General features: G+C 45.9%; 1 protein-coding gene across 1 annotated transcript in view; it reads left to right on the forward strand.

The window, feature by feature from the left end:
* Positions 1–202: 202 nt before the first annotated feature.
* The window catches only part of notch3 (notch receptor 3), a 38,444-nt gene continuing 13,370 nt past the window's right edge, over positions 203–25,276 (forward strand). The window contains exons 1-10 of the mRNA XM_079519531.1: positions 203–494; positions 1,921–1,993; positions 18,030–18,172; positions 18,379–18,714; positions 19,995–20,117; positions 20,206–20,439; positions 20,571–20,726; positions 20,859–21,044; positions 22,393–22,506; positions 23,956–24,069. Of these exons, the coding sequence (XP_079375657.1) occupies positions 431–494; positions 1,921–1,993; positions 18,030–18,172; positions 18,379–18,714; positions 19,995–20,117; positions 20,206–20,439; positions 20,571–20,726; positions 20,859–21,044; positions 22,393–22,506; positions 23,956–24,069 (1,543 nt within the window). The 5' untranslated portion in view covers positions 203–430. The remainder of the gene's footprint in view (positions 495–1,920; positions 1,994–18,029; positions 18,173–18,378; positions 18,715–19,994; positions 20,118–20,205; positions 20,440–20,570; positions 20,727–20,858; positions 21,045–22,392; positions 22,507–23,955; positions 24,070–25,276) is intronic.

Below are 25,276 nucleotides of genomic sequence, written 5' to 3' on the forward strand. Positions count from 1 at the left end.
AATTGTGGACTTTTCTTCCCCCTCCTCATAAAGTAGCTTACACTCTCTCTGTATAAAGGACTATTTCGTCTAATGCGGAATAGGCCCGATGTCCCATCGAAGGGGTGGTTAGAATGGGAAAAAGGAGGCGGAGTAATACCACCTCGGACCAGAGAGTGAGTGTGAGTGAAAGAAAGTTTTTCAAAAGTTTGAGGAGGTTTACCAAGACGCACAGCAGCCGTGCCCGTGCTGCGGACTGGATATATTACTACGGGGATTTGGACCTAAACTTTCGGGGGGTGTTTTTGCTTGGTTTTTTCGCTACAAAAAAATAAATAACTTAATGAAGATTCCGTGTCCATCTCGGAACTTTCATATCTCTTTGTGAACCTCCAAAGGATGTATTACTGCTAATATTACCACTAAAGCGCCTGGAAACTTTTCCACCGAAATGGAAGGGAATATTATTCCATGGATAATCTTTTTATTTCTACTGTTTATTCATGATGGCGAAGGTAAGCCTTGTTAACCTTTTTAAAGCTTCCATTGACAGTTGTTTGTGTACAAGTAGTTTTTCCCCCACATTAACCAGACATGTCTGGACAGCAGAGAGCCCCATTGTCCGGTGATAACGCTGTCCTTTAATGATCACCACCGGTGCGCACTGCTCCTCCAGCGTGGCTCGCCACTGCATTTCACCCGCTATACGGTTCAAATTGCGTCCATGTATTAAAACAGGCATAATAATAACGTGGTGATTCTAACGGGCAAAGTTCAAATGGATTGAGGTACCCGGTTTCAAGAGATAACATAACACCAACACACACAAGGCAATTTCGCCCCCCGCCGTCACGTTGCATTGTGGGGGCAGTTTCGCTTCTTCAACTACGGTGGACATCACAGCCAACAAGTGTGATGATGATGGCCATGGGACAAGAAGAAGAAGAACGTTGCATGCATCGCATCACATGTCAACCAACCTCACCATAAACACATTTCAAAGGGGGGTTTGCTAAATAAGAGTGTGTGCTGGTGAGGCTGTGTAGGAATTAGGAAAATAGGTTTTGCCTTACAGGTTTCATCTGACCATCTGCCGGCAGTATTTCTGTGATTTCTTTTTGTTGCTGCCCGCCTGTGCCTCTGGCTTCTCTCAGAGGCTGATCACACACCGTGGGAGCGAAGTGAACAAACACCAGCGCACTTCAGTTCAGCGGCAATCACAGCCCCCCCCCCCAGGCCACTGAACTGAGTAGTATTTTTATTTATTTTTTTCCCTCACGTTTTTCGTTTATTTTATTTTTTATATCGCTTATAGACACTTTCAGGCCCAACAACAACAGTTCGTGTTCAGTGTTCTGAATGATTTGTGGGGGCAGGGTGAGAATTTGTTAATGAAGGAGCGATGGGCCAGAACTTTTACCCCTCCCTCCTTTTTTTTTAACAAAGAGCTTTAAAACCCCTAAAAAAGTATCTTGTAATGACAGCCAGAACAAGATAGCCTATCAATTGCATTAAATACAATAAACACTTGGATTGTTTGTAACACATGTGTTGAATCTACTTTTAAAGTGAAATAACATTCCTATTCTATAGCCAAATAAAATACCATATTATAAATGTTATTACCAGATAGAGAAAAGTGAATCTGTGTGTGTTTGAGAAAGTCACCAAGAAACAATAGTATCTTTGAGTGTCTACAGAATAGGCCACATAATGAGATAAACATTTTTATACCAACAACAGCATAGATAAACTCTAGGGGTGAACTATAGGCACCAGAAGATTCAAAACGACTGTACATGTCTGTCTAGGCCCACACTCTCATCTTTGGACCAGACCAGCTCTGAATGTAATTCATGTTGGATGACCTCAAGTAATTTGGCATCCACCTGTGGAGCGCCAGTCTATGTCCTCCTTAATTAATTTCTTGTGTCTCCACAGGGTTTCACTGCTTGGATACACACAGACCTTGTGAAAATGGAGGGACATGCATAGACTCATCTCCTCGATGCATGTAAGTGTAACACTCTTGATATGGTCTGTAAGCTTGACCTCTGACCCTTTCTTTTAGGAATACCCCCTGCTTTGAAAAAATATGCCTTGATTGAGCATAAACCCAACATGTTAGGGCACTTCAAAGTCCCTAAAGTTATAGAAGTTTGTGCACTGTTTGTCTGACAATAATCAAACTATAGCCTATTCGATTGTTTCAATGGCTGGTATTGGTAATTAAGATTCAGATCTTGTCAAACATGATGTAAGATGGGTCTAAAGGACTAGTTCTACTTGGCTCATGTGAGAAATACAGCAGGTTGCATGAACCAGCCTCAACATGTTTGGCTGACACACTCATTTCTCTTGCACCTGTTGAAGAGCTTTGTTAAACATAAATTACGGTATTAAGCTATACTCACATAGCATGACTAATTTTTTGTTCCTGGTATCATGAGCATTTCCCGGACTTAGACATTCTGTTATTCAGTTCAGTCAGGTTTATTTGTAATGGCCGGCACAGTACAGTACAAGTACAAGTGTATAGTTTCCCTCAAAAATATAATATATATATTTTTACATTTTGAGCTCACATCAGATACATTTCACAGTGATGAGGTTCTTTGTTTTTCATGTGAGACTATTTCAATAGCTGAGCTGAATAGCCTAGAGTTGCTTTCCTGGGGGTCATTAGAGCATTTAGCCAAGAAAACATTCATGAGTGCTTTCGAATGGGAGACTGTAGCTCTGTGCAATTGGTGAAACAATAATCGCTTTGGTGTCAGCTGCTTCCCTACAGTACAGTAAAAAAATAATTATTGGCTTGTCGATTCTCCAACTATGACCCTACTCTACTGCCTACTGGTCAAAACAAGTAGACATTCCTGGAAATAATCGTAATAATAAATAATGTATCACATGAAGGGTCTCTATGCCGTATTATAACATTTCAACAGTGGTGTGTGGATAGCCAATGAGTAACTCAAATACATTTACAACTGGTAGCTACCGCCCACAAGTTTCTATTTTTCAATCATTAGCTAAAGCTAAGTGTGCTGAAGTAAATATATAATCATAGCTCATAAGCTATGATTATACTTTTATAAATACAGATTTTACAAGTCTCTTTTCTTATCTCTTATCCCCTCCAATAGTTATCATTAATTACTCTGGTGAAATACAACAGCAACTTTGACTAGGGGTATACATTATCAAAGAGTTGTAAGAAATCAAGGCTTGATTTGACCAAGGAATCAAAATACTGAGTTTGTGGCATTGTATTGCTTTTTATTTTATTTTTTGCTTGTGTGTGTTGTGTACATGCGTGTATGTGAGGGGTGTGGTAGCCTTTCATGTGTAATTACTCTGCTGGCTCAGTGCCAACAACAAGAAGCACTAAAGTGCGAGGAAAGGGATTTCCAATGGAAAGGGGACACCAAATGTCATACCACACAGCGTGGTGGTAAGAGTACCACTACCACTACCATGGCAGGGCAGGGCAGTGGAGCGGAGCGGAGCAGAGCCGAGCATGGCCACATGAGAGTGGCCAGGCCAGTCCTAGAGAGAGGTGAGTGGTGGAGCCACCCCACCCCTTCCCATGGGAGCCTAGCGTAACAGGAGATCCAAAGCAGCAGAAAAGATCCTTTCTTCCACCAGATACCTGGATGTAACCTGGCACCATCGAGAGACGGGGAGAGAAGAATGACCAAGGCAAAGTGAGGCAGATATCGAGCAGAAACAAAGCGAGAAAATGCAGATATAGATACCGGTACTGGCATAGGATTTGGAATTTGGAGAGCTCGTGGAATACTTGAGATGTGCTTTAAATTTACAGGTGATTTAGTTCGGTATAGAGATTTAGAGGTGCTCTCTGAAGTTGCGCAACCAGGGTGTTGTTTTCTTTTTCTTGCGGCAAGTAAATTCTCATGTGACGCTAATATTTTGTGTGTATGGCAAATGTCATTGTCCCTGCCCCAGATACCAATGTATCTTCTGTCATGTTGGCAAACAAGAAATTAATACTACACTTTGCCCGTAGCGTAGGAAACCTCACAAAGCTGTCTTTGTCTGAATCCTATTTTTCCCAACCAAGTCACTTTGTTTTCCTGACCGTAGCTGTAGCACTGCTAACTGAGTAAAGGTCTCTGGCCAGAGTTGCTCATAGGAGATTACAGAGTAATTCTCTGTAAAGTAAGGGTTGTGATGTTGGTGAACATCAGTGTGATGATGATGTCGCCTCCATCCATACAAGGTGAACAAGCAGGTGCATTTCATTGCATAGATGTGGTGTCTGTACTTGTTATTCTCAGATGTAAGTGTCAAAGTTATCGTCAAGTACACTGTAAAATCCTGAGCTTTCATTTAATTCGGGGTACAACTGTTACAAAATAGTAAAAATTTTCAGCTTGACCTTTTGATCTTCGAAAACGAGATACTGTATCTCAAGGGGTTATTCCTATATAAAGAATTTCAATATATAATATATTGGTGTGCATGGGAGTTTGGGAGTCATGAGATATTATGGCTGTCCTGTGATTCCAACACTAGGTTTACAAAGTTCTATACAGTGGTGTATGTACGCTGGACAACAGCACTGGCACACAAGAAGACCCTTTAATGGAATTATTAAAGGAATACATTGAGCAATAATATTAAAATAAATATTTAAAAAATCACCTGGGGTTAGGGCGTGAGATAGGTTTGAAAGAATGATAAAAGAAGAAGAATAATGTATTCCATTAATAATGCCATGAATAAAGGTGTATTACATGATATTAGGCATGTAACTAATCAATATATCGTAAATTGATTAAAATCAATTCAAACTGGTGACGATTTTACAGCAGAGGCAGATAAAACCAGCTTTCAGTCATTTGCTACTGTATTGAAATTTGAAAAGACCATAAGAGAAGAAAATTAAAATTAAATTAAAATACTGGATTTGAGAGAATTTTTTTGTAATTTGTTTGGAAAATAATCGTGAAATATCGTTAGTCGAGTGAATCGTTACATGCCTATATGATATCAGTTTTAGGTTATACTACTTTTTATTTAACCAGTAGGACGCCCTGAGGGCGTGCACGCATCCGCCTGGGTGATGGCAGACTGCTGGGTGAGCGCTGGCGCTTTGGCATGGTGGGTGGTCAGATCAACATAGGCAATGAATTCTGTACTGGCCATATATGAAGCGTGTCTTGAGTGTACAGGGTTTGATGAGGTCAGATCAGCATATGGAATGTCAGAACAGGAAGGACGGGTGGGGAAGGATCAACATATGGAATTTCAGAACAGGTCAGCTCCATATATGGAGATCTAAGGGTTTGAGGTATGTGGTCAGATGTAGAGTTGCTGACCGGCTCCATATATGCAGATCTAGGTGATGAATGAACCAACGAACTAACAGGAAATGATATGGCCATATATTGACATTCCCATATATGGCGCAGGACCCCTGTCAATGTCTACGCCGCGACTACATATATGCCCATATATGGAGATCCCTGATGATGTCACGTGGTGTCACATCATTTCACTTGATGTCACGAGATGTCACAAGGCATGACCATATATGGAGGCGTGGGGTGACTAACGGACGGATGGACTGACGGGAAATGCATGTTTTCATAGTAAATGCGACGTGCTGTCGCAATAATATTTCAGTAGGTTTTCTTTCCGATTAACAGTTGGGTTTTAATATAGGGAAAGTGTTCCCCGTGTCCCGTGCTTTTATCATGTCACAGACTCCTGGTGTCCACAGGGAAAGTTTTTGCACTTGACAGGGAAGCACTGAGCGTGTTACTGACAGCACAGCTCGCTAGGTGAGCAGTCAGGAAGTCCAGTTGAAGAGCCAAGGGCTTAAGCTCCGCCCTGTGTGTGGAATGTGCTGCCCTGGTGAGGGCCTTGGTGGCAAGCCTGGAGGGGACATAATTAGGCAGATTGAGAGGGTGTCATTCAGAGAGGATCCAGCTGGAAGAATTGGGCGGAGGGTGGTGATGGGGTATAAGGGAGCTGAGTGGTGTGGGGGTTGCGTAGAGGACAGCTGGTGGATGTTGTGATGGTAATCCAGTGAAGTCAGATCTTGACAAAAGGGAAGCGTAAGGCCAGGTGCTGCCATTGAGTAGTCTGCTGCTCCCATGCTGCGAGAGACAAGCTCGTGGAGCTATGGAGCCTGTAGCCCACGGGTCTCCCCGGCACATGGTCCCTCTCTCACAGTGCAACAGCAACACGGATCACTCTTTGTCTCCGCATGTTGTCTGACTCCAATGGCTCATCTCTCTGCCTCTGTCGCTCAAATCTCACACAGCAGCAAATCGCAGATTATGAGCAACTCGTTCCCATCATTTCGTCTGCACTGAATGGAAATGACGGAGAATATTTTTCACTGTGTGAGGCCCAGCGGATTGGATACAGTGGCCCTCTGTATGTTATTAATGTCCTGGCCTTGACCTCAGTAACTGAGTGAGCCTATAAATTGTGAGTGTTGTGTTTTAATGACCCTATGGCAGCTCCCAGCCTCTTCGGACATGATGGAGGAAGACAGCTTTGAGTTTGATAGGGAGCAGACACTTAAGCCAGTGCAGTGCTGTTGTCTCTCTGTGAGAATATTTTGTTTGTGTGTAATTTGCATCACTTCTGGGCTAGGAAAAGGCAATAAGCAATATGGACAATATAAAATATATATAGAGTACAGAAGTCTGGCGTGGAAAAACACGCCCCATGGGTCATGACGATTTATTCTCTTTCAAAATAGACTTTTGAACTGTCTCACAAAAAAATAAAATGTGGATATGGTTACGAAGCATCAACCGACAGTGAAAAAGTACTACTTTATCCAAAGTGTAAGAAAATAAAAGGTCCCCTACAAATCGACTACAATTCTCAGGCTTAGAAATGACTACATCTCCGCTGCCAATGGCGCACATAATCAGTGTTACATTGTGCTGCATTGGATTTGTTATTTCTATAGGAGAGTAGCGTTGTCATATTAGTTGTTTCAACAAGCAAAATAATGAACTCTGCTAACAAATGTCATAACATCTAAGGGATCCCAGGAATTATTTTGATCGAGTGTGACATGCTTCAGTGAGGACAGTGATCCATGTGATTTCCTATTGTAGCCTATTGTTTGCCAACACTACTTCCACAATTAAACATTTTAAATAAAATTACTAGTGAAAATAGCAGTACAATACAAGCTCACAACACGTCACTCATTGTGAGTTTATATACAAAATATATAAAACCAAAACCGATTATTCAGTTATTGGTTCTACATGTCGGTTTTGATATGTTTCTGATTAATTGTCCAACCCTAATTGATTCTACATTCACTTTATATCTGAGACTAAATCTCTCTGATGCATCACTCCTGAGCTAGCATAGGTTTCTCCTTGAAGGGCTGATTTTGCACACATTCCGAGGGACATATTTACTGAGAGATGGCATCAAAGAGAGACACTGATTATATTGTTGTCTTGGTCCAGAGCACCTCGGGGCTAGTGTTGTCTTTGGTGTCTTTATGGTGGCTTAGCGAGGAATGCTTAGTAAGATTCCTCCTGCCCCCCTGTTGCTTTCAGGTTATTGTACCGTGCAGCCTCCCATCAATTCACCCTGGCAGCATGCTCAGGAATGCCCCAGACAATGCCATCAACCTAGTCTCTTTGAGAATGGGATGTTTGGAATGACTTGTTTGACTTGCAATTAGTTTCCTCTGCCATTTTGTGAGCCAACATATAGCGCATATCAGTCATGTTATCCTGACAGGCAGATGGAGCCATCCATCATGTCAGTGTCCGGTAGGACAACTAACGCAGCGTGTAAATGGATTTAGATCAGAAGGGCTTAGTGCTGGGCAACATATTGATATTATATCAATATTGTGATATGAGATAAGAAATCGTCTGGGATTTTGGGATGTTGAATATCCTGATATGGCATTAGTGGTGTCTTTTCCTGGTTCTAAAGTTGTTTACCCAAAAAAGGATTTATTTTCTATTAATTACACACCCCATGAAGCCTTGAATTCATGGAGTTTTTTTTTACTCGCATTCCTGAGCCAATAATTTGATGACCGGGTCATCCGTCAGTAGGAGATTCTTTGAGTCGAGACTCCAAATTATTGGCTTAGGAATGCGACAAAAACAGAAATATCTCCATGAATTCAAGGCTTCATGGGGTGTGTAATTGATAGAAAATAAGTCCTTTTTATGGGTGAACTACTCCTTTAAGCCATGTGATACTTAAACAAGTTTTTTGTTTTATATTGAATTATGAAAGATTGCTGTCTTCATTATCATCTGGTTAGCTCCCGGTTGCTATAGCTATCGACAAACAGTCAATGAACCACAAACAAGATGGTCAATACGTTAAGAAGAAAAATAGGGTTGGCAAACTTGGCAAAAAGACCTTTCTGTGTGGAGTTTGCATGTTCTCCCTGCGTCCCCTAGGGTAGGTACTAGTACCCCCACAAAAAGCGCGCAGTAATCCTGGTCTCTAAATTGCCTCCCCCTGGCCAGCCCGGAGTGCCTGATGGAGGGGAAAAGAACTGGTTGGAATAACGTGTTCCTACCACGTGCTACGTCAAACCGGGAAAACTCCCGTCAGGTGAAAAGAAGCGGCTTGGATGCTCATGTATTGAAGGAAGCATGAAGTCAGGCCGTTGCTGTGTGGAGACCAGGATGTGGAGACCAGGATTACATTAGATAATTGACACTGGGTGAAAAAATGGGTTACAAAATCGTGGGATAAAAATTATAAATTAAAAAAAAAGTTAAGAAAATGTATGTTATCATCACATTATCGATATTGACATATTTTGTAAAAAATATCATCTATTTCCATATCGCCCAGCCCTAGTAGTAGGTTTTTTGGGACCGATCACTGATTGTTTTTCTCATGATCAGCTGATACCGATCTTGTGCGTAAGGGGAAAATTTGAATATTTCCAAAATGATTATATGTATGTGTGTGGGGCCTGTCACAAAGTTGCAAAATTATATTATACTATATATCGGATTGACTTTTATACCACTTAAATGGTACAAGACGATTTCTCCAGATAAAAGGGTAAATTGCCGATCACCGATCGAGTAATTTGGAGTCATGGGAGAATCTCTACGGTCGTCATCAGACAAGAGATGAGCAGTATGTGACTTGAGGTCAAACTATGATAGGGGCAGGCGGATATTGTCATCCCCACTTATCCTGGGTCATGACTGGGGACCAGGATTTGCGTTTCCCAGGCCCCATCACAGGAAGTGGTGCCTTCTGACCTCTCTTGCTACGTACATCCCATCTATTTCGGCAGCTTAAGCAGCTTATTCAAATAATTCAATGCACCAGTCTCCATACTCCATCAACATTCATCAACATTCTCATGCTTTTTCACATTTGATTCCGTGCGTGTTTCTAACCACACATGCTTGCATTTCTACTGTTCTACTGTTCCCCAAGATTTATTACTTGAACTTGGAAAGGCCTAAGTGCAAATGTGTTAACACACAAACACACACGTGCACATGCCTGTGCGCGCGCGCGCACACACACACACATGCACGCACGCGCGCGCGTGCACACACAGCTTTGCTAGATAATAATTGTCAGACTTTCCATTACCATGTAGCCGGCAGAGGAAGGAAACGCCATGATTTGTGTATTATTAGTTATTTTGGTAGCCAGCGTATGTCTGAACCTCATGCTTAGATAGGGATAAGCCTCCGTCTGAAGTCTTATCCCTTGACTGTTTGTACTCATCTGGGAGACAATGACTTCTAAAGACACATGTAGGCAGCATGGCTGATTGGAATAACTGAGGTCCGTCCTCACAACCCAGCCAAATTCCCCCTGTTTCTCCCACCCTTCATGGCAGAAGAGGAAGGGATGGGCTCTTTTCTGTGAATGCTGCAGGAAGAGAATCACAGTTTTCCAGAAACGTGTTGATTTAGCCAGGCGATATTTACTACCTCCCTAATGCAAGACCCAGATCAGGCATGGATACTCGACTTGGGAAATGAAGCTGAATGACCACATGGAAGTTATCTGCTTTGGGGTTAAATAAGATGTTTGAGTGAGATAAGAGACGACCACCACCTTCATCGTAAACTCTTCCAGTGGTTTATGGGTGACAGTGGTCGAGATAATGGACATTCCTTGGCAGTTTTCCAAGCATTCTTCCCTACTAGCTTATCGCTGTAGAAGTTTGCCAGTGCCCTATAAACAAACCCGGGTCTTTCAGGACCACGGATATGTGTGAGACTTTGTGCAAACAGCTCTCAGTCAATTTGTATGACGGCCTCTGTCAACATTGGCAAACTGTCCGTGTGGGTTCTTTCAAGATACAGTTCCACGTCACGGTAACATACTCCATATTAATATTGCGGCAGATATTATTCACTGAATTGATCAACCATATGGACACCGGCTGGAAGGCCTTAGTCATATCCTTTGTGATGGTAATGTCATTTTAGAAAGTATGTAATTGGACATGCGCCAACATATTGGAGAAATGCCAAGGCACTATATCTTTTATGTTTGGGTGAAAAACCTTCTTTAAAATTTCAAAGTTTTCCAGAAGTCTGGTTCAGTTTAGGTGGTGGGGTGGGGTTTTTGTGGTCGAGTTCATTGAAGAATGCTCTGAAAGACCTCAACCCTGGGATTCATGCAATGTGGTTATAGGCAAAAGCTCTGCTATTTCAGAAATGTCAGGGAGTATTTTTCCATAAATCTGTTGACATTTTAGGCACATTTGTGCAGATAGTGTATCAACAGAAATGTGGAGTACAAGTGTGCTCTTAATTTATTGTCAGATCAGTTGCAGCACAGTAAGTAATTGTTTGTTTAGCAAGCAGACCTCTTTCTCGCATCAAGGTGCAAGATTTCACAGTGGCAACTTTTGAGCATTCCCCAAAGTCAGGGAAATACCTTTACTTTGCTTGTAGTGGGTACAAGTAATACTTGTGTGCATGTAGAGTAGTGCATGTAGACTTGTGTGCACACAAGTACACATGCACTTGTGTGCATGTGTAGTACAAGTATAAAGTGTCTATATCTATACAGTATATATCTAGAGTGATTATGCTGCGTGTGTGAGTACACATCTCTCAGAGGTGAAGGGTGGCAAAGTAAGGCAGGTTGCCTTACTTTTCTGTATAGATTCATATTTAGTTTCCTCTTAGCGAAGGTTAATTGTCTTGATGTTCACATGGTTAATATTCATGCAGTGAAGGGGAAGGGGGGCACGAAAAAGCCTCCCTCAGGACATTTCAATACCGCCATTGTCTGTCTAAGCACCATTCTTCTATTAAATGTTGGACTTTAAACTGTGAAATGCTTATACACACTGCTTTTTAGGACTGATCGTACTCCATTATGGGTTTGAATTGGTCCCACACTGCGCTGAGTGCTACCTGCATATGCAAGGGATCTGTCCTCTCAAGTGCCCCAACTGTCCTCATGGAACCCTGTCTGACAACAACCCCCTCTTTCCCTCTGTCCTACCGTGGGTTACTGTTGCCAGGTTACAGCCCAGGCCTGTTGGTCCGTGTAAGCCCAGGCCTGAAAGACTGGCTGTTTGGGTCACTGCCCCCCCAACACCACCCCACCCCCACCTTCACATACAAAGGGGTTCTGACTACTTTAGCTCTTTTATTTGGGACACAACCCCCCCTCCACCACCACCACCACTACCAGACCCCAAACCTGGCTCTTAGCTGAGAAAGGAGAGAGTTGAGGAGAGGAGTAGAGGAGAGGCTGTTCAGGGTGGATGGGCTGTTTTTGGCAATGCGGTGACAGTATGGATTGAGTCTGGCAGAAGTAGGCTTTGTTCATGCAGGAATTTGGGCAGGGGGGGGGGGTTATGAAAATGTGTTATTAAAAGTTCCATTAGGTATTATTAACCCAGAAAGGTTGAGAGGTTGCATTTCCATTCTGAATGAGAAGATTACCGATGTAGGTCGGTGTCTCGTCCTGTTTTTTGTTTTACCGTTCATTTGTGGTAGGAATGTGGCTCAGTACCTGGGAGGGGACTCCTGTAGTTATTACTTTGTGGACCATGACTGTGTGTATGAACCGTGTCAGAGATTACAGCCTCTCTTTCCACAGGTGAGCTGCCCTCTGACCCCTGGCTGAGTAGCAGCTATTGTTTGAGAGGGGATGAGCTCGGGTTACCTGCTGCCACCAATGACCCAGAGCACAGGAAAAGTGGCATTGTGTTACACTCGGTGTGAGTGGCAAGTTTCACACACATAAATCAAAAGGTTTTTATCGGAGGGAGGGGGGGGGGGGGGGGGGACACACCGCACGGTTGCAACGACAACACAATAGAAATGACAGTAGACCGGGCGAATGTCTGAAGTCAAGTGTTAACAACTACAAGCACTTCCTACACATGGCTTTCACGAGGATCGTTTTATGAAGGTGTCAAAGTGATGTCATTGTTGTGCTCTCATTCTCCCTTGTTTTGTAATTTCCCAGTGGATCCCCACCCATTCTTGCGGGTTCACAATGCTACCCTTCCACAGAAGCTAAAGCTGGTTGTAAGTTTTTGCTTGTGTTTGGGCGTGTTGTGATTGCTGCATGTGTGAACAGTGTTGTGTTTGCTTTGCAGTGGTGCCTTTTGCTTAATGCCCCAGGTGTGTAGAGTAACGCACATTGCATGCAAATGTCCTCCATATCCTCCCTATATCTTGAGTGCGTGTGCGTGACTGCGTGTGCTGTGGCCTCCAAGTGTGTTGTTGGTTGGTCTCTGCTCTTCTCTGAGCACAATGGCGGTGCTGTTCTAGCGTAAAAGCATGGCAGAGAGAGCAGCCAAATGCCAGACGCCCAGAGTCTCACTGACAGATGTGGACAGATGCATGGTGCCGCGCCTGCAGCTGGTGGAGGCCTTCATGTGTGTTGTGACGTGAGGAGATTACCCACCCTGGCCATCCCCTTGCAGGCTCCCTCCCTGCCTCCCCAGTCCACCCCCACCCCTCCCAGTCTGGTGCACTTCTCTTCCTCTAAGGTCAGAAGTCGACACTCACAAACTGTGACTCAGGGGCCTAGTATTGCACAACAGCGGCTCACACCTGCCGTCCACGTTCACCACAAACAGGGCTGGCCCCGCGTTGAAAGTACAGTTCCTGCTGCCCCGCTGTTCCCAGAGCCAGTGGAATCCACAAGGTTGTAAAGAGGCTGATAAGGCTATTCTCAGGTGCAGCAGGACAAAGTAGCGTCTCTCCCACAGCCTCTGCACTGATAGAGCTCTGACTTATGTGTTATTATGGGAGTAGCATATTGGCAATGGTACAGGTCTAGACAAAAGAATGTGTTTTGGCTGCTCGGGCCAATGTGTGTTTGTAGGGAGGACAAATAACTTCTCCAATGTTCCCTCTTACGGCCATTCTCACAGCTTGTATGCACGTACGCAGTATAAATCTGTCCACCGAAAAACCCATGCTGGTCAATTTGGCAATTTCAGAGTTGAGGCTGCAATCCATACCTTTTTTAATAAAATGTTATTTTAACCAATCTGCATGGTAGATTATGCCAGTGGCAGTGTCATACAATTAGCACAACTGTGCTTGTTGGAGGTGCTCTCCCTGCTCTTCTATTGAGACATTTAGATAGGACTACTGGTTGACAAGAAGCTTTGCATGAACATGAAGGCCAAAGTGTAATATCTCCGCTGGCCAAATTCTATGCCGCATTGCCGTAGCGCACCAGTAGAAATGTTAGCGGGCTTGCGCCCAACAGGTTTGAATCCCGGGTATGACATGCATCTACATATTGTTTACACACTCAAGAATGTTTGATCACACACCTTTTTCCTAATACCGAAATTCTTTGAAATGCTCGACCTCGTAAAGTGCAAAGACGAGGCGATAAAGTAGGGAACTTTATCGCCTCGTCTTTGCACTTGGCGCGTTGACATGTCCTATACCGCTCCTGTTCAAGATCCAAGTGCGACTAACTCACTAACCAAACGGTTGCGAGGAGTTGCATGGCGACCCTTTGGTGTGGTTTGGGCCATTGAATTGCACCAGTTGAATCACTTAGCTCGACGTGCAACAGGACATATCACACCGCTGGGACGAACGCTAAAACCGTCCCGTCTCAACCCTTTGGTGTGGTTTGTGCTTTACACAGAAGTACATGCATGCGTGCGCGCACAGCACTTCCTAGAAGGAGCCATAAGTTATTCTACGCCCACGGAGAGTTGTACTGACAAGTCTTTGGAGGAGAACAACGGGCCAGAAGGGGGGAAAAATGGCTGCTCTCTGGCTTTCTTCAGCATTCAAATGGCCACAGTCAGTGTTGCCAGTTTGTGTGAGACAAATAAGCAACCAGGTCAATGAAAGCAAGCCCAAAAGAAACTAGAAAATTTGAAAATATGGAATATTCTTTGAAACATTTGAACAACAACACAAATCTTGTATGTTGGTTCCTGGCACAAAATATGTTTCCTTAGTTGGACAAATACATTCATCTGGAGGTCCTTGACATGTGTGAGAATCACTGGTTTAAACAACATTAGGAAACAAGCCTAAATAAACAACTACACTTTAGAAACGAGCCCCAAAAAAACACAACCTGCATCTACCAAAAGTCGCTTATAATAAGCAGACATGGCAACACTAGCCACAGTGTAAAATGCACGTCGGGAGGGTTTGACTGTCAGTCTGTGTTGTACTTTCCTAAGTAGTTTACATCCCCAGTTCCTTCTAAAGACCTCTTTGTGCCACAACAGTTTTTTGGTGACACCCTAGATTCCAGACATAGTTAATTTGCCTCTAAATAAACCCAGCCAAGCCATGACAAATAGCCAAGGGGACCAAGGCTGGGGGGAGGGGGGGGGGGTTGATTGGTAGGGTGTCAGGCTTGCTCGTTCATCTGTGAGGTTGCTACGGCAACAGGGATCTGGGATTCGGAGCGAGTGTTTTCAGAGCAGGAGACGAGGGATTACAGGAAATATGACATGACATTCTCTATGAACCAGACCCCTCCTCCTGCGCTCCGACAACCCCACCCTCCAAAGACATTCTCCCCTCTAGCAGACACCCCCATCCCTAGCCCCACCCCCACACCGCTCCCTGCTACAGCCCTGACTGACATTATCATCACAATCAGACTGGAGACCTTTGACATCTGACCTCTCAGCGTGTGTGTGTGTGTGTGTGTGTGTGTGTGTGTGTGTGTGTGTGTGTGTGTGTGTGTGTGTGTGTGTGTGTGTGTGTGTGTGTGTGTGTGTGTGTGTGTGTGTGTGTGTGTGTGTGTGTGTGTGTGTGTGTGTGTGTGTGTGTGTGTGTGTGTGTGTGTGTGTGTGTGTGTGTGTGTGTGTGTGTGGAAAGCTTTGGCAGATGGAAGAGTAGCTGTAGTAGCTGAGGCATAATAAACCTGATTACTGGGAATAATCAGGTTATTGCAATAATTAGATTGATAATTAATGCCATTACAGCGCTAACCCGGGTTTACCTGTTTCATTGGAAAGTGGCGTTTCAACTTATTAACACAACTTTTTGTATAATGATGTGTTAAGGTCATGTGGTAATTAATAATGTTAGGACAATTATACCTTTTTCAGAGCATACATGAATATGAGTTCAGTTGGAATGAACTCTTTTATTCTACACAGTGTGGGTCGCCTTGCGGGTGAAGGCTGCCATGAGTACAGACTAGCTCACTGTAGAAAAGGCTCAGCTACACCCACACCAACTATACTGACACTAGTATAGTAATACTAGTAATACTAGTAATACTAGTAATACTAGTCAGTATAGAGCAGTGTGGTTCCCATTTCCCAAACCTTTCAGGTCGAGATGCAAAGGAGAGATTAGATGGACCCAAACTAGTGAAAATAGAAGATTTACAAGAGCACAACGTGTTGCTTCGTGCTGCGTTGCAGGCTTGTAGATTGACTATAATTTTTTATTTATTTATGGAATTCCTAAGATTTGTTTGTTTGTTTTTAAAATGTATAAAATGTTTTCTTTTTCTTTATATAAAAAAAATCTTTTAAATGTAGGAAAAGAAAATGGGATTTTTACTCGGATCGTGGCCCATACAAAATGGACCCCTGTTTGGGAAACAGTGTCCCAGAACGGCTGTTTTAGAACACATGGATGAACTGTCACTGAGAATCTCGCTGTGCTACTTTAACAACCCTCTATTCTTAGTAAAACAGACCTTCAGAGTTTCAACTGTACTTGGACTGCTTTTTCCGTCTACACAAAATCTAGCAAACAAGTTGTGAGCTTGTAGAGTAGAGTGTATCTGCTATTTTTGCAGACTTTTCCCCCCAGTATAGGGTGCAGGAAGGATGCAGGGGTTCAAGTGGTTAGGATTGATTGCAGAACTGACTTTGACACCATTCCCGTGTAGTGATGTTTTACTGAATCCAGCACATGTACGGTAACTGAACAATTGTTAGATAAATACTTTTATTATTTTTTTTATTTTCATTTTGTTATTTGCCATTTTCCTGACTTTCTGCATGGGGTAACATAACATTCTTGTGGGTATGCCTTTGTTGCCTGTCCGTTCAATGCTCGGCACTGTGGCTTCCCTGTCTAAAAAAAAAAAAAAGGAACCCCAAAGAAAACTGAGCACCCTTTTGTTTTTCTGAACCAGAGCAGAAAAGTCTGTAGGAACCAGTTACCTCAGCACTTAGCCACACAGTAAAATCCCCATTGTTAATTTATCCTTTTGTTACTCTGAAAGTGTACAAATGTAACCAATACGGGTCCATTTGGTTACATTTGTACACTCACAGAGTTGCATTTGTACACCCGGCCCCTGAGCTAAATTGACAACTAAGGATTTCACTGCGCAGGGCTGGACCACTGAATCATGTTCAGATGCTACCTGGAGCAGCCTCGGGGCCCCAGCCACGAGTGAGAGCCATAAAAAACAGGTTGAGGGAAGGGGAGGAGAGAGAGAGTGGCCACAAAGGAGCCAGGCACAATAAAAGATGAGCCACCACAGTGTGATGTTGGTGTTCCTATAACAGTGAAGAGGAAAAGCCATTGTTGGTTCTACCCAGGGGTTCCACTCCGGTGAAAGAGGAGAGAGGGCCCGAGGGAGGGCCAGAGTCCAGTCATCACTGCCCTGTCATCAGCATCAAACGGCCTGTTTGAAGTGGGAGCCCGTCCCCAGGCAGGGGTTCCCAGTGTGGGTGTAATGTTACCTGCCTGCATTGGCCTCCTTAACAGACCCCGATCCAAACCATGTCCGAGCTCCCCCCAGAGAGAGCCATAGGAAACCCTGTTTATGTGTTCCTCCCATTGCCGCTGTACTTTTAGGTCAGGCTCAGTATTTCATCAAGATAATGTAGTGTTTTATTGGAATACAATAACTGGGGAGGGAACCCCCCTTTTTATGTCTATTCCCAGTTCCCAGTCTTTACACTAATTCCAAAGCCACCGCTGATGTTGCGCTTACGTGTGATGTTTGTCTCCCATACGCCCTCATGGTCTTAATAGTCTTGCTAATGTCAGATGTTCTTGGCAGTGTCAAGGTTATTAGGGCGGCTCTTTTCTGGGTGTGTTCTTTTTAATATACGAGGACAGAAATGAGAGCTAGAGTGCGGAAAAACGGTAACGGTGCAGGAATGTGAGCCGCCATGGAGAAAGTGAGGCTTTCCAGCTGGACACAAGAAGAGGGAAAATTTCTCTGAATCGTGCGTGCGTGCGTGCGTGCGTGCGTGCGTGCGTGCGTGTGCATGTGTCTATTGACAGACCTGTTGCATTGTTAATATTTATGAGGGAACTCTTTTTATTTTATTTTATTTTACTTTTTGCAATCCCACCCAATACAACCCCTGGGCCCAGAGGTCCCACTTGTGCCAGGCTATGAGTCAGCTGCAGCAGGCTCTGCCAAGGTGTCATGGGGCCCCTGCTTGCCAAAGCCCAGAATATTAAGGAACATGGTGGGAAAGCAGCAGCTACAGCACATGGGCTTTGGCTGCAGCATAGCCTGATGTAGTTTCACAGATCTGTCCCAAATGCCTCAGTCTGTCAGCCCTGTGTTCTGCCAAAGCCATTCTAACTTGCGCGTGTGTGTGTGTGTGCTCGTGCTCTCTGCAGGTGCCGGCCTGGTTACATCGGTACTCTCTGTCAGCACTCAGACCCCTGTCACCGGTCACCTTGTCTAAACGGAGCAGCATGCAAGAGCCAGGTGGCCAAGGGGATCCCACAGTACTCCTGTGTTTGTCAGAGAGGATACAGAGGTATGACGGACTGTGTAAACACATAACATTTTGCACAATTGTCTCATTGACCATTTGTATTCACACAGCGAGGAGGAGACCTTTTGCTCTTATGTCACGTCGGGTACATACAATCTAAATGACCACCAGCCGTGTGAATTTGGTCAATGAACAGACGACCGTGTTTCCCTTTTTTAACCGAACACAATTCACCCATGAATCTCTAGGCCAAGACTGCTCCCTCATAGATGCCTGTGCCACGAGTCCCTGTGCCAACGGAGCCCGCTGTGCCAACTGGAATAACCAATACAACTGCTCCTGCCCACCTGGCTTCCAGGGAAAGAACTGCCGCAACGACATTGATGAGTGCCACAAGCCTGCCGTGTGCCTGAACGGGGGCCTCTGCTTGAATACCCACGGGTCCTTCCGCTGCCAGTGCCCGCCTGGCTACAGCGGGCGGACTTGTGAGGTGTCCACCCTGCCCTGTGCCCCCTCCCAGTGCCTCAATGGGGGCACCTGTCGACAGACCAGTGACCACTCCTATGAGTGTGCATGCCTGCCAGGTACACAAGCACACACACACACACACATAGATCTGCTATTTCAGATTTGTTTAACGTATGAACATTTTTCAACATGGAACCGATAATTACGATTGTGTCAAAAATAATTGCGATTAGACGATTATGTAATAATTGCGACAGGCCTACACACGTGTGTGCACACACACACACACACACACACACGCACACACACACACACACACACACACACACACACACACACACACACACACACACACACACACACACACACACACACACACACACACACACACACACACACACACACACACACACACACACACACACACACACACACACACACACACACAGAGAGAGAGAGAAAGATAGAGAACAGTCATTGCATTGGCCAGAGACCAGTATTTCCCCCAGCATAAGCAGTATAGGCACTACTAGGGTTCTCCCAAGCGGATGACGTACGTAGGTGTCAGCGTTGTGTTGCTGCTGGGATTTACTCCCCTGTCCCAGGTCAGCTTCCTGGCTTGCTATTAATAGCTGCGCGCGCGGTGGGAGGGTGGGAGAGTCGAGGAGTCTTGCTCCCCCGTGCTCTCCTTCGCTCCGCACTCTTCGCTACACGAGGAATTTACTTTATGGGCCTTCTGGTTTCGCTCCGGGGAGTTGACAGGAAATGTCTCTTGCCAGAGAGGAAGTCATTGAAACTGTGAGAGATTATAAAACAAGCAAACACTGCGGGGAGTGCGGACCTCTGGAGTGGAGTGGTGTCATGCCTGGTTCTGGCATGGTGTGGGAACCACCGCCATGAGAAGATGTAAACAGTCAGACACCCACTGAATCTTTGTACCGACCCCTCTGGCCTATACCTCCGCCACTGTGGGAACTTTAAGTAAGGGTTATGAGTGGTCATGTTTAGTGGAGGGAAATGGGGCCCACGGATGTATAGTAAACACCGCTTCTCTCTCTCTGTGTGTGTGTGTGTGTGTGTGTGTGTGTGTGTGTGTGTGTGTGTGTGTGTGTGTGTGTGTGTGTGTGTGTGTGTGTGTGTGTGTGACGTGTGTGTGTGTGACGTGTGTGTGTGTGTGTGTGGACATCACACTAGTTGATTGGGAACAGCATGTCTATTTGGTGGGGAAAGAAATTATCCACAAATCCCCATTTAGCTTTAAGTGTAGTTTGCAAAACCATGCGTCACTACTTTCTTTCAACTCGTCGTCACGGTGCAGAACAACAAATATATTGTAAAGAACAAGTTCAACGTTTTGTCACTACTGTCTGCCATAACGGCTTTCTCCGTCTTTCAGGATTTGAGGGACACAACTGTGAGAATAACGTGGACGACTGTCCAGGCCACAAGTGCATGAATGGAGGTATCTGTGTGGATGGAGTCAACACATACAACTGTCAGTGTCCTCCAGAATGGACAGGTACAGTGGCGCTCAATTATGCACCTGTTTTAATATAAACGTAAAATGTGGAAAGTGGGTCTCAATGAATTGGGTTCACTTCCTCCAGGCCAGTACTGTGCCGAGGACGTCAACGAGTGCCTCATGCAACCCAACGCTTGCCACAATGGCGGCACCTGCTTCAACACGATCGGCGGCCACACCTGCGTCTGCGTCAACGGCTGGACGGGCGACGACTGCAGCGAGAACATCGACGACTGCGCCATCGCGGTCTGTTTCAATGGTGCCACTTGCCACGACCGTGTGGCATCCTTTTTCTGCGAGTGCCCTGTGGGAAAGACTGGTGAGTCAGCCGATGTCATCCGTCTGCGGTGGCACCTCGTCGACCCAAGTCGATTGATTTTCATTTGATTTGATTTGTTAGATTTGTGAGCTGCATATTGACATCTCTCCACCTCTCCACAACCCAATCAGGTCTGCTGTGCCACCTCGATGATGCGTGCGTCAGTAACCCCTGCAATGAGGGTGCGGTATGTGATACCAACCCCCTGAACGGCCGTGCCATCTGCACCTGCCCTGCCGGCTTTGTCGGAGGGGCCTGCAATCAGGACATGGATGAGTGTTCAATTGGTGAGTCCTGATGCATGGTAACGTCCTTGGCGGAAATTGTACCGTGCCTGATCTTTTGCGTCTCTCTCACTTTGGTGTGTTACTAGTGCGTTTCTCATATTTCAGTTTTCATTCTTTCTCTCCACCAACAAGGCGCCAACCCATGTGAACACTTTGGAAAGTGTGTGAACACGGAGGGCTCCTTCCAGTGTCAGTGTGGCAGAGGCTACGCCGGGCCACGCTGCGAGATCGACATCAACGAGTGTTTGTCCATGCCGTGTCAGAATGATGCCACCTGTCTGGATCGCATTGGCGAGTTCACCTGCATCTGCATGCCAGGTACGTACCCCATCCTGCTGGCTGCTGACACCCAGTGGTTCTGCTGTTCAATTTGTACTTTTATTTGGAACATTTTCTTGTTTGTGTTTTTTGTTTCCATACAAACCTGAGGAATTTCACTGCCTGCCATGTTGCCGCCAGCTGTGTAGTTGCGTGCATGTGGCAGCGAAACACCTTGAACACTATCTTCCTTCAAACTGTTGACAGTTGAATAGCTGCTCACTCAGACTTGAAGGAAGCCTGTACTGACTGCCAGTGTAGTGTTTATGTAATACAATTAGGTGTCATATGGGCTACGGCCCTCCTTTCCTCTCGGATCCACTGTACACAGCCAGACAGGGTATTATTGACTGAGTTATGGGCTGAGCACTGAGACAAAAAAAGCAAACCCAGTGAAACTCTCACGCACAGCTCTACGTGCGTCCTGGGGTTTCGGGGACTATACAAATTAGAGCTGCGAGTCGTCTCTATAGGGCTGAGATGGGAGAGAGAAGGGTGAGCGGCCAGGGGGAGGAGTGTGCTGTGAATACTAATGAGCTGCAGAGTGGTGGGAATGGACAGGAACAATAGGGCCCCTCTGTGCTCCACTTTGCACCCCTCGCGCGCACACACACACACACACACACACACACACACACACACACACACACACACACACACACACACACACACACACACACACACACAGAGAGGGAGAGAGGTCTTTTCCCAGAGCCTCTCCCCCTGTCACCCCTCAACCCCCCCCCCCCCCCCCCCCCCCCGTGTTCACAGACAGGCCCTTCCTCACCACCCTCCTCCTCATCGTCTGGCTCACATAGAGCCGCTGATTATTTCTGATTCCACACCAGCCTCTCTCCGCGGGAGCGGCGGTCTGCTCCACACTCTGTTTCACCTCAATAGAGGAGCCCTCTCTATAGCGCACGGTACTACAGTTCAGTGTACCGGTGTACAGTGAGGGTGTGTGGTAGTTCTGGTCAGAGCAGAAGGAGCCCTGGTATTTTTGGAGATCATTTCCCATCCGGGGGTGGGGTGTGGGTGGGGTGGAGGGGGTTTAAAGCACCATTTTCTTCCCCCTGTGGTTCAGTAGAGACCATTGATTGAGAACCCTCCGAGGCCTCCTGTGACAGAGAGGAAAGTTTCCCACAGCCCGCCTGCATCCTCCACCCCCCACCCACCCACCACCCACCTACCCACTCACACTCTTACGTGTGCACACGCACACACTAATTATAATACACACGCGAGGAGGACGAGCGAGTCGAGTATTGATCCTAATAACGTTTGCTTGCTCCACTGTCATCCACTTGTGTGAAAGCGTTGATGTGTCATGATGATGCTTGTCTTCCAGGCTACATGGGGACTTACTGTGAGGTCGACGTGGATGATTGTGAGAGCAACCCGTGTGTGAATGATGGCATCTGCAGAGATATGGTGAACGGCTTCACGTGCACCTGCCAGCCAGGTAAGCCCCCCCCACACACACACACACAAACACACGTTTACCTACTCTTCTTCCTTTGTTGCCAGCCCGACATGGACATCTAAAGGGTGATGCATGCATATTTAGTTGCGCATCATGTTGTGCACAAAGCAATAGCACAACACTAGACAATAGATCTACAAAAAATCGATGGCAGATCAATCAATAGACAATAGACTAGATCTGTAGCTATTTTTGGATGCATGACACCAGGCACGCAAACAAGTATAAATCTCCCATAACTGGGTGATGTGTGCAGTGAGAACAGGTGCGAGAGGAACCAGAATGTCACCCTGAGCCGTCAGAGGGAGGGAGGAGGACCGGCCGGGATAGTTTTGCCTGCTGGCGTTTAGAGCCACCACTCATAATAAAAAAGCCAGGCCCCAAAGGCTGCCTATCCTCTTGCCTGAACAAAGACACTATTGTGACCCCCAGCTCCCCTCCTCTCTGGTGGAATGTGGAAAGGACAGCAGCCAGACCCCCCCTCCCCCTCCCACCGTCACTCCCCGCAATGGTGGGGGGAACAGCAGTCCTGCTAATGAGATTCTTTTCCAGGTCCGCAATTTACATCTGGGGTAGACATCCCCCTTCACCCCCCATCTAGCTATTGAGCCTGTAGGAGCTGATGCAGGAAAGGGAGGGGAGGGGGTTCCCCAAAAAAGAAAACAATCCCACCGTCCTGTCCTGTCCCCCCCATTCTTTCGCCCCTTTCGTCCAAGCACCATCTCACAGGCTATCCTCACACTGTTAATCAACAGAGCAGATTCTACCAGCACACAATTCACCCCTCTCTGGGCACCGTGCCCACTCTCAGTTTCTCAAACCTTTTCCAAAGAAAAAGTCTCATATACGTTTACACAGGGAAATTACAAAATAATATTATTATTTTGTTAAATTCATACATACTTGTACCAAGACTGTATCCAGTAACCATAGAGAACCATAGAATGAAATTTGCCACATTCCGCTACACTTCACAGTATATCACATTATCCTGGCATTCCAGGATTCATCCTGGTCCAGACACTCCATAACCTGAAATGAGTCATGGCCCTGACATTGCATTTCAGCATCCAGACAGTATAGATGAGCAGATAGCCTGCGCATTTGCCTTGCTCACATGCCCTTCAGTCACACCACTTCAGAACCTCCCTGCAGCACTCGGATTGAAGCACAGGGTTCATGGCCTCCGTTAGGGTCTTCTGCACCGAACCATCATCTCTCGCCATTGGTCCCAAGTGCACAGATAACACATGCATGCACCCATAACCAGTCGAGACGTTCTTGGACCCGACTTTGGCCAGACGTCCCTAAACGTAGCCAGAGACCTTTGCCCTCTTAAGAAGAGACAGTTCTGCCCTCTGACCTGCATGTGGACCCTTCCACTGGAGCTTTTCTCTGACCCCTCACCTCTGTGTTTGCCTGTCCCAGGGTTTACTGGCACCATGTGTCAGATCGACGTAGACGAGTGCGCCAGCACGCCCTGCCAGAATGGAGCCAAGTGCTACGACCGGCCCAACGGATACGAGTGCCGCTGTGCTGAAGGTAAGCCTTCCTTTGCTTTAACCACCGAAGCCCTATCTGCCTCGTCATATGAAGAATAATAGCAAAAATAGCAAAAATAGCGAATCTCTCGAAGCTAACGTGTCATGCAATGTGACTTTTGAGTTTGAAGATCATGTTGAAATTGGTTAATACCTGACTGATGTGTAACCGAACAGATAAGGAGTGGTCGATAGAACGTAGTGTTTCACATGAGCCAGAGCCACCTGTAGGAGTGTGTCTCGTCTCAGTGAATCCTCAAGTTGATCTGGGGTCAGCCGGTTCTCTGGGCGTCTGCTTGGCCCTGGCAGATTGACTTGAGGCCATAATCCCCCTCTTTTCCCTTTGGGCCCTCTGGATCATGGGGTCACTCAGGGCCAGCAGCTGCCGATGACGGGAGGCATGGTCATCACCCCGACATCTGTTCATGTGTACCCCACAATGCATAGCCCCACACACCACCACTTTATGGCAATATGGCATATACACAGTCAAATCCTCAATGTTATGGGAACCAAATGGACCGTAACATTTGTACGCTTTGAGTTATTAATGGTTAAATTAACAGTATTCATTCATTCATTCATTCATTCATTCATTCATTCATTCATTCATTCACTTCCACAAGGATGGAGATACCTGGAGATACCTAGATGCCAGTAAGCTACGACGAAGCTTTTATTGCAGTGATTGCATCGAGTTACCTGCATGCGCGTGTATTTGTGTGTGTGTTTGTGTGTGTGTGTTTGTGTGTGTGTGTGTGTGTGTGTGTGTGTGTGTGTAGTGTGCTGTTAGTTTGTGAGTTTGTTTGGGCCTGTGCCTGCAGGGGAGCCTGGCTCATTGTTTCAGTGGCCAGCTGCTTGGTATTCCCTGTGTTTGTGGGACCCCTCCGTTGAGTGAAGTGGCCCTGTTTGACGTGGCGCGGCCTATTGTCCCCCACCCACCACCCCCGCGCTCCCCCTGCCGCCGAGAACAAAGGCGGGACCGGGAGGCCCGTGTGTAGAGGGCCCTTCTTCCACTGCTTTGCCCAGCTCAGCACTGCTACTCCAACACACACACACACACACACACACACACACACACACACACACACACACACACACACACACACACACACACACACACACACACACACACTAACCAACAGTGGCTTGTCTCGCACACGCACGGCGTCGGCATGGAAACCAAAGGGACCAGACTCCACACTGTA

The sequence above is a fragment of the Electrona antarctica genome, assembly GCF_951216825.1.
Source record: "Electrona antarctica genome assembly, chromosome: 14".
In the NCBI taxonomy this organism is placed as follows: Eukaryota; Metazoa; Chordata; class Actinopteri; order Myctophiformes; family Myctophidae; genus Electrona; species Electrona antarctica.